At 30.5% G+C, this 10,530-nt stretch overlaps 1 protein-coding gene across 1 annotated transcript; it reads right to left on the minus strand.

Moving 5' to 3' along the window:
* Nucleotides 1-1,495: 1,495 nt before the first annotated feature.
* On the minus strand, nt 1,496-2,279 carry LOC120255693 (FCS-Like Zinc finger 17-like). The gene is made up of 2 exons (XM_039263460.1): nt 1,888-2,279; nt 1,496-1,773 (listed from the first exon to the last, which is right to left on the minus strand). The coding sequence occupies exons 1-2, from the start codon at nt 2,256-2,258 to the stop codon at nt 1,611-1,613; spliced, it is 534 nt and encodes a 177-aa protein (XP_039119394.1). The 5' UTR covers nt 2,259-2,279; the 3' UTR covers nt 1,496-1,610.
* Between the last annotated feature and the right edge of the window lie 8,251 nt (nt 2,280-10,530).

Genomic DNA, 10,530 nt, shown 5'->3' on the forward strand with positions numbered 1-10,530 from the left:
ATGTTTGATTAAAAACCGGATGGAAGGAAAGTCTGTCTTGCTATTTATGATGTTCTGTCACTGTTGTGTGTGTTGTTTGAAGTTCTAGATTAATGATCTTTCACATGTTGGCTGCATTTATGTAATTTTTCTGTTGGATTTATTTAGGAAAAACTTTTAATAATGTGCTTGGTGGATTTTTTTTTTTTTCATGAATTATATAGATTGAAAAATTATAATATATCAAATAGTAAGGGGTTTGTGTCATCTGTTATTCTCTTTCAGAATGGTAGTTATATTGTCAGGTGCTGCTGTCAATCAATATTTAGGGTTTGCAGGAGTTGATTAAGATGGTGATCACAACTTTGTATAGAATGATAAGGGTCAGTCTCTTTGTAAATTGGCCTTAATAATATATGAGGGGCGCTCATTCGGTGATAGTAATATTTTTGTTGTTAAGTGGTTTTTGAAGTGATGTTTTTTTTGTCAGAAAGTGAGTTTTAAAGTAGATTACTGAAGTTGGGAAAGTGAGTCATTTTTTGTTTTTTAAAGTTTTTTTTTTTAACTCACGTGAATATCAGAAGTAATATCACTTTTCTCATTTTTAACGATGTGGAATTTCTTCTAGCTGTTCATTTCAGACCACTTCCTCCCTTGTCATGACTCATGAAGTAGGAGTGTTGAGATTTTTTACCCTTCTAATCAAAGTGATTAATTAATGTTGCAACCCCACATTAAATATATTAAAAAAAACATTGCATATTCCACTTGTGCATAACATGGTGGGGATAACCTTTCTATTTTAGGACTTCTTTATTATTTTATTATTTTAAAGTCAATAATAATTGGAGGATAATTTGGGTGTTTTTAAATTATTTTTTTTAATTTTTGCTTTTCATGAAGCAAGATAGTTTGGATATTTACAAAAGGTATAATTCATAGATTAATAAAAACAATTTATCTTTAAATTAAAGAGAGATTGATGGAAGATGTTATTTTTCCTTTGTTTTTTACCATGAAAGTAAATAATGTGAGGAGTTCCTATTAAATTGGAATAAAATAGGCTTTAAATCACAATAAAAACATGGATTCTACAATTTGCATACAAACTCTTCTGCCATACACATATCATATCACTAGATATTAAAATTTATTAGCATTGATTTCCTTAGATTTGCTTTTTGCTCTTGTTTTACACATACTTGCTATGTGATATATACTTTAATTTTATTATGGAGTTTTCTCTCAACAAATAAGCATAACTACTTATCATGCTCCTCTCTGTGAAGTGGCCATGTTGAATTTCCATTCACATTAGTAGCAACAAATAAAATTAAATTAAATTTACAAGATAATATAAGATAAAAACTAACAAGTTATTAATACACATGATTACATACCAAAAGCCTTACCGATTTCTTTGATTTATTTAAAAAAAAAAAAACAAAAATTTCCATTATGATTAAAATTTGCACAAGTTAAAAAATAAAAAAAAATAAAAAAAAATTCTCAAAACTTCATCAACTCCCTCTTTGAAACACTGTTGATATTTAACAGTGTGAACCAAATACAAGTTGAGTACTTCAATTACCCGGCTTCTATATAAGAATCCAAGTCTTTTTCTCTATAACTTAAGTTGTGATTGTGTCGGTAAAGAATAGTTTATCAGAATCCGATGAACTCGAGACGGCGCCGCCTAACCTTCTCAAAGAAGCATAACTACATTTCTCTTGACCTTCATCACTTATTATTTGTTGATATCGACATTCTTTGCTACAAAATGCCTTCTCACCTCTACATCCCAAAAAAATAAAAAATTAAAAATAATGAAGACAATAAAATTTTTTAAATAAACTGATAATTGAACACATGATGGAAGAAAAAAAACACAAAGGTGGTTATTATTACCTATACATATAGATGTCTTTGCCTTCCAATCTTTTGCTACACAAGTAGCATGTGTCGAGGAAATCTAATGCCGGAAAATTCGGAGTTTCTTCGGCTTCATCGAAGCTTTTTATAGAGTGATTGCAAATTGATTCGATGTTGATTGTTGTGTGCTCGAGTCCCATTTTTTCGAGGGAAGTCACAATGGCTAGTCCAACAACTTCAGAGTCGCGATTTTTCCAAATTTTGGGAGATAATGGATCGCGCTCTAATGGACTTTTTGGACTTAAAACTTTTGTTTCGAGAAGCATCGTCGGAGGATCGCCGGAGATTGAATCGATGAGGAGGAGGAAGATGGTTTTGGAGGTTAGAGTAATGGTGTATGTTGCCATCTTTTAAAGAGATTTATTATTGTTTTTATTTTTTTTATTTTATTATTTTATTATTTTTTGTTTTTATTCCTTAGTCTGTGGGAGAGAATTATTGGATGATGATTGGTTGCTGAAAACCATGTGTCTCTCCCATAGAGAGTAAAACATAATAATAAGAAAAACATGCAGAAAAGAAAAGGGTGGCACTTTCAGTGATTGTCTTGTATATATATTGAACAAGTTTATATGCAAATCCTTATCTCATTTTTAAGGGGTTTGAATGAGTTTTTTTCTTTTTTTCTTTTTTATATATATATATATATATATATATAATATGGACTAAGAGACATGTATTTAATATTTTTATGTATTGAAGTTACTAAACTCCTCTTATATTCAAATTTATTGTTTGTTTACCTTTCTTAAAAAATAAAATAAAATATTAGTTATTAAATTTTTTTATTAAGGGAGAAAAATAATAAAATCATTTAATTAATTTAGAAATTAGATGTGTACTCAAAATACTAAATAATTAAAATTTTATTATTACTTTTGAATTAATAATTAATGAAACATTATATTTTAGAGATATTACATATTATATTGTGCTAAAATTCAAATAACAATTTTCATTAATATGATAAATATTTCAATTTACTTGAATTTTAACATCATATAAAATTTTAATTAGATTTCACAAAAAGTTTTGAATTTGACATTTGAATACTTAAAATTTGAATCAATGATTCCAGCAGATTTTAAATCTACGAACGACCATTGATGACTCAGGCTATATTTTCAATATTTGATTTCTAAATTAATGGTTATTATTAATTTATAAATGTTATGTGTGACGTGGAAATTCGTGATCCGTTTACTGGATATTTTATTCCATGGTTTTTACATGGTTTGCACTTTGTATGAGACTCACACTGATTAGTACTACTAAAGAGCATGTCCGGAAAACGACAAAGATACCACGTCTTATGATTGAAATACTTTATCCCCACAGGTGACACGTGGCGTCATCTGGTTGCTATTTAGGAACGCGTGTCATTTGGGTGACGTGGATGGTTGTCATTGGTCAAGACCGTAAGTTGGAAATCAATCCCTCGATTCTGAAAACAATGGGCAATGGAAACTCTTTTGACAAAACTGCCCTTGTTGAACTGTGTACTCACTACCTAATTTCATTCATAATTATCCATGGTTTTTTTCATTTTTTTATATTATTACCTTTTAAAAAAATTATAAAAAATATATATTTATAATATTACTATCATTATCTTTAGGACAATGTAAAGAAAATAAAAATCAAATCAAAGAATTCTCATCATAATAATATTAAGATATCTATGTGATTTGTTGGTTGTTTGAAAGTTTTGCTCATGATCATAATAATATATTTTCTTTTTCTTCTATATTTTTTTGAAAAATTTAAAATTTATATTTAAAATCATATGGAAAGGTTTTGGTTAGAAATAAACTAAATGAAATAATTTAAATAAAAAAATGTAATTAAAAAAAATAATTTACTCCATTTTTTATTAGAAATTATTGAGATATACTTGATTTGATGTATTAAGAAATTCTTTATTAATATCAAAATATTTTAGACAGCAAAAAAAAAAAATATCTTTACTATATATGAGAGTTCAGAAGTCTCCCCATCACCACCCAAGGTAGGTCCGACTCAGTTGCCAAACTCCTGAGAAGCTCCCACCCTTCCCTTCGTTGATGTCGCTCCCGGCCTTCCATAAAAATCTGTCCATCTCCATGGACTCTCCCCATCAGTCGAGATTGCCACATCAATATGAAAATTCGAGAAACTCTCAACAAAGATAATTTAGATGGAGTGTTCCAAAATAATGCTAGACCACACCGTTGCCCCACCGCCCCTACACAAAACGAGTTATCAAAAGAAATTTGGGTTCGAACATAGTTGACCCTATCCTGCCTGCACTTGGTCTCTATTACAAAAAAAAATTGGGCCTGTGAATAAGGACTGAGTCCTTTAAGACCTGAACTGTACGTGGGTTGCTCAATCAACCACAATTCCAACTTAAATTTTCATAATGTCTGGCAGGCTTGGCCAGCAGAATCCGCCACTTGATAAGTGTGTGACTGCTCACAGTCTGTCCCCAACATAGCACATCCCTCATGACTCTCCATTTGACTATGAACAAGACTGGGATTATTAAATTTATTGGGCTCAATCAGCAAAGTCTGGCCCAACTCCTCAAGCATAACGGTCTGTCCCTCCTCCCCTTTATGATAATCGTTGGAGAGCACTACTCTTCTCTTTTTGGGTTCAGTAATGATTACTCCCTTATCAGGGCCCCCCATTGATTGGACATCCTCCATTCTACATTCCTGTTCCGTCAGAATGACACGGCTCTTAGGTGGAAGTTGGTGACTGCTATCATGCTAATGCCCATCACCTCTTAAATTACCACTACTGTTGCCCATATGAAAATTCCCTTTTTGTCCATATTGCATATCGCCCCTCTCACTATGTTCAATGGACCAACTCCGGCTCCTCCATCCATCGGTGCCGCCCTCGTTGTCATTACTTTCCTTCACCAACCATTTCGAGCATGAACCATTTGATTGCTCTTTGTTGCCCGCAGCCATGAACTATATATGAGAGTTCAAAAGAAAGAACGAAAATAATAATCTATTAATTAAATTCAATTATTATAATATTTTATAAATCTAACATAATATAAGCCACGAATGACCTCTTAATCTATTGGTGATACCGGATTTTTAAAATAAGATTTTTGTTTTGGGGAGATCTGAAATCAAAATCTATACAAAGTGAAGGCACGATATTATTGAGTTTATAGATACGTTTCATATCTAGTATATGTCTCTGACTATTAATTTTAAATGGGCTCTCGTCGTCTAGTGTTATAAAAACATAATATAAGCCAGCAATATTTGGAAAATAAGTCCAAATAATAATAATGACACAATATGGATTCTTGTGTGATGTTGATATTGATGTTGATTTTGATGATGATACTACAAGACAAAAGAGGCTAAAAGTGACATAGCAACAAACTAAAAAATCATGGGACAAAATAAGTTTCATTAATTTAAAAGAATAAAAAAATTAATAAAATAACAGAGAATATAAAGAAAAAAATGCTGAAATAAATATTAATAAATATGTTGAAGAATAAAAAAAATAATTAAATTTGGGTATATATATATATATAATAACAATCACTCGCTCTAAATATTAGAGGTGTGACATAGGGTAGAGATTTGATACTACTACTGATCTAATGAGATGTGAACTCGAGAGTTTTTTTAAATGTGTTATATTTTTTTATTAATAAAATTAATACCATTAAGTCATAAGTTGTTTGGTGGAGATTTTTTTTCTTCTAATTTTAAAAATTTAGCCACCAAGCTCTCTAGTGGAAAAATATTTTTTTGGTTTTCAATTTACTCTTATTTTTCTTATTTTTTTATTTTACTAATGTTCAATTCTTTTAATATTTTATATTTTGACTTTTTTTTTAAATAAGGATAATTTTATTTAAAACAATTTTTCAGGATCATTAAGAGGCGTTTTAAGTAAATTAATATTTAGATAACGGATGAAGATTTTTACACGCAAGGCCCATCTTAAAAATGAAACGTGGTACAATAGAGATGCTTGTGCCGACGTGGAATGGGCCCCACAAAGCCCTTTAGTGGGCCCTGACACGTCAACAAGGCAGACAATGGTGACACGTGTGGGCCCGAGCCCACAAGTTTAGAGTGGAACATATCATTAATGATGTTGTTGCTTGTTGGGATTAATTATTAGTTAGGCAATGAAAGGACAATTTACATTATTAATTATTTAAAATTTTTTTTAAATGAAGATTAAATTATCGATAAAAAAATGGCACCTCAGAAATGGTTATGAAATGAAAAGTGAAACCTCACTATTTTTAATTATTTTTTTAAATTCAGTTTCTCAATTTATTTTTGGTTTTTGATTCTCATTCATTTGGATTTATAATTAATGTATCAACTACCCCATTTTAAAAAAATATATCTATGGACTAAAATTAAAAAAAAAAGTTTCTTTTTTTATATTATTATTATTATTATTATTATTATTATTATGAATCAAAGAAAATGAGTTGATTGCTTCAAATCATTAACTAAAATTTGCAAGAAACAAGAAAAGAGGGCATAACACCATATATGAAGATTTGACAAAGAATACGTATCTTAATTATGAAAACAGGTTGTAATTAACTTGAACATTAAAAAAAGTTATTAAAAATAACTTACAAACAATCAGATTCAACAAGTCATACTTTTTTTCCATTGCTTTTAACCAACTTAATGTCTATCTAATACAAACACTTATAACACTATCAAATCTATCTCAACACTGACCAATTTTAACGATTATTTGACAACTTCATCTTTAGTTACATCGAGTTCTTACTGCATAGGTAAAATGTAATCTGATGGTTAACTAGATAGCATTACCATTACCAGCCCCATATGGTTAACATTTAACATGCATGTCTGGACAATACCTTAACATGCATACCTGGAAGCTACCTGTCATTTTATCAAACATCTTACACTTAATTAATTAATTAAAATTAATTAATTGATTTTAATTGATTTTAATTAATTAATTTATTGGCAGAAAAAATAATTCTAATTAAATAATTAATTAATTAATTAGTAGAAAAATATAAGCCATAATGGTAGAAAACTGCATCTTGTTTGTTCATAACAAAATCTAGACTTAGATGTAAACTATTATAATTCAAAGAAATGGTGTCAAAATAATAATAATAATAACTAGACAAACACCTCATGGTATCACTTATTTGCAGATGATATAAACTATCACACAGAATCAAGGCAAAAAAGATGTCTTTAGTTTTATGCACAGTTAAAACATAACAGAGAATTCGTACCGATCTATATTACTAGGTGCAATGTTGTTGAATGGACAGGAGGAAAAAACAAACAAATAATGCATATTTACAAGTAATTTATTTTTATAATAAATTCATCAAGCCTGATATATTAAAATAAATGTTCTCATTTTATAAATGAATGTGAATAAATATCTTCCAATTTTTTTTTAAACTAACTTATCCTTAAATATATAAATTTGACAGACCTAGAAATATCCCTTTAATCAACTTTACCTTTTTTACTTTTTCTACTTTTGGTAAAAATAAGTGGGATAAATTTGACACTATATGCTTTTGTCACTTTAATATGTCAAAATTCTTTCACCAAAATATTTGCAACCAAAGCTAAAAATAATCTTGGATAGAAGAATTAAGCCAAAAAATAGCATATAAAAGAAAAAGATGATTAGATACCAAAATGGAATAAAAGGTAAAATGTATGGGCCTCACAGGTTAGGGCTTATAGTCTGATATCTCAGCAACAAAGAAAACGATGGGTCATCCAAAGAAATACCTTAGTTTAGCAGCATTCATTGGCAATTTTATCAGTTGACATCCATGCCAAATTAGAAGCAAAATTACGTTAAATGTTAAATGACAAGCAAACCATGGGCAAATGAATAGGAACATCATTAACAACGCATAGAAGCATATCAAATCCGCAACTTCACCTGACTGAAAGCTTCAACAGGTCTAAAGTAAACAACAATATTCATAAGGGCAACAAAAAAACAATGTCAATGAACAGGAGCATCTAAACCCAGAGAAATGGTGCACGCACTCCTTTATTTCTTCAGGACATATGCTACCTTCAATCTTACCATCATGCAATTTAAACAACAAAACCTAAACAAAGATGATCAATTTAAAACTGGAATGCAACACATCAAAACAGAAAAAGCTCAGGAAAATACCACTCATCATAGCTCTACAAGATTAAAACAATATAATAATTTTCATTCCCTTACATGCAATGTTGACATCACTTGCCACAGATGGCAATGAGTATTATGTAAAACAGTTCATTTTCTGTCCAAAACATAGAACATGCAGCCAACAAATCCAATATATCTATGTGAATTTGAGATAGTCATTCCTGAACTTTTACTGATCACTTACAACATTGGCTGACATTTCCAGATCTATACAAAGCTGAACTACAAGGCAAGAAATCATCTCTAAATCTATGATAGAAAGAGGAACAAAGTGCAGAATTACCATAGAGATTACCTTACCCAAGTAAAAAATGAGTTTTGAGTTTTTCACGACACAATAATGAACAGGAATGAAGTGAGCAAAATCAATCAAAAACTAGTATAACATAGACAAGGATGATCAAACCAAACTCTTTCACAAATCAAATCAACTAAGTAGCATTTTAATGACCTACAAATAAATAGATTTCTCCGATTGATATCAATAGAAAATAACTTACAACATCTTTTTGTATTGTTTCTATTTTTTGTTAACAGCAGTTTTTGCTGAAAACTTCTCTTCATAATATCATTCTTTCCATCCTGGCTCTCCAAGTTTAACTTGACACAAGAAAAATTAAAGGGTCAACTGAACATCTAAATTACACTATATTTTCCCTAACTTTCTTAACCATATTATTAAGAGATTGATAGGATTAAAAGGACAAAGGACAAGGTACAAAGTACAAATATAATAATACATTAATACCCACTCATACAAATATAATTACTCCATTTGCTTATGGAATATATAGATACAACCAAAATGTTTAGAAAAGCTTATTTAATCTCTAATTCATTCAGTGCCAAGGTAAAAATTAGATGAAAATGTAGGCACATCACATGTGTTTGTGATAAATACAAATGAGATCAATGTCTTAATGTCAGCAGAAAAAAGGGTTCAACAGGAACTAAATTCATCAGATGCTTTTTTTTTTCACAACCATTTTACTGATCAATCATGCTTAATTAGAAGAAAGGTAATGAGAACAATGAGCAAAGAATGAGAACATGTCTTTGCTACAAAATTAACAAGTTTTTTTTGTTCCCGTGAACTTAACTGACACATGAATTTCAAGAATTTTATTCAAATAATGTATTTGCAAGGACCAGCAGAATAATATGCTTCTCAAACTCCGTATTTTCATGTCAAGTTATGAATCTTTGAGGTTGATCATATAAAAAATAGTATTGGTAATAAACGCAATATCTAACCAATAAAAAAGTTGGGGAGTTCATTGAGAATACTTGTCCTTGTCAGAGATTGAGAATATCAATAAAAAACACAATGGCACAACCAAATAAGCTGCAAATTTCAACAAATCCTCAGTCTTCTTCGAAATTGCTCCTATCTGAGACCAATCTCCGTTGTACTTGAACAATTACAGAGCTGTGTAATAGATACTATGTAATGAAAATGACTTGATGCATTTCTCTTATGCATTGATGAAAACAATGGAGAAAAACACTGGAAAGTTATTTTTCACATTTTGCAAAGGAATCAAATTAAAGATAACTGAAAGAGAAACTGCAGGCCTGTATGATTATACAATATCATAGTAGAAAACCTAGCAATTCTTAGTAAAGAGAGAACATCATGCAGAAACACCAACTACTAATACCATTAGCTGAGTGTTACCAAACTAAGTTTAATGTTCTGACTCCAGAAACACTAACTACTAATACCAATACAACTACAGTATCGGACAAAACTGAAGAACATAATGCTGGTGGTTCAACTACTCATAAAACAATGCTGAAGCCTAGTAACAGAAGGAAAACATGGGCTGACATGGTAGAAGAAGAAGAACAAGAAGACTGCTTAATTAATGAGAATGAAAACAATGAAGCACGCAACAGTCGCAAGGAAGAGCAAACATTCAAATCCTCAGCTGCTCAGTGGAGATGGGCTGAGCTTGAAGGCTTTGTGGGCGAAGCTATTGTTCAGGATCGACTGTGAAAATTCAGTCACTAAAAAGATACATAGCTGAGAAGAAAAATTAAAAAACTGGAGCTCTAACTTCAGAATATCTCGCTCAAAAACTACTGGGCAGAGATCCATTCATTTTAAATTTCATAAAAAGTTTCATCATCATGGTGGTAGAGTTCCAACACAAAAGATCCAATAGAATAACATAGTACAAAAGTTAACTTAATAATTACTACATCAGTACGATGAAGATCACGATCCCATGCTCTCATTGGCGGCTTCGGCGCTGTAACTTAATGAGATGTCTCCTGGACTGATAGTGGAGATCCTTCATCTTCATTGGCCGCTTGACAAGTCAACTTCCTCATGAGCTTTTTACTTCTAATTCTTCGACTTTGACCAGCCGACTTCATCGAGCATTATTTCAAGCACCTTGCAAC

This window comes from Dioscorea cayenensis, unplaced genomic scaffold, assembly GCF_009730915.1.
Source record: "Dioscorea cayenensis subsp. rotundata cultivar TDr96_F1 unplaced genomic scaffold, TDr96_F1_v2_PseudoChromosome.rev07_lg8_w22 25.fasta BLBR01001137.1, whole genome shotgun sequence".
Classification (NCBI taxonomy): domain Eukaryota; kingdom Viridiplantae; phylum Streptophyta; class Magnoliopsida; order Dioscoreales; family Dioscoreaceae; genus Dioscorea; species Dioscorea cayenensis.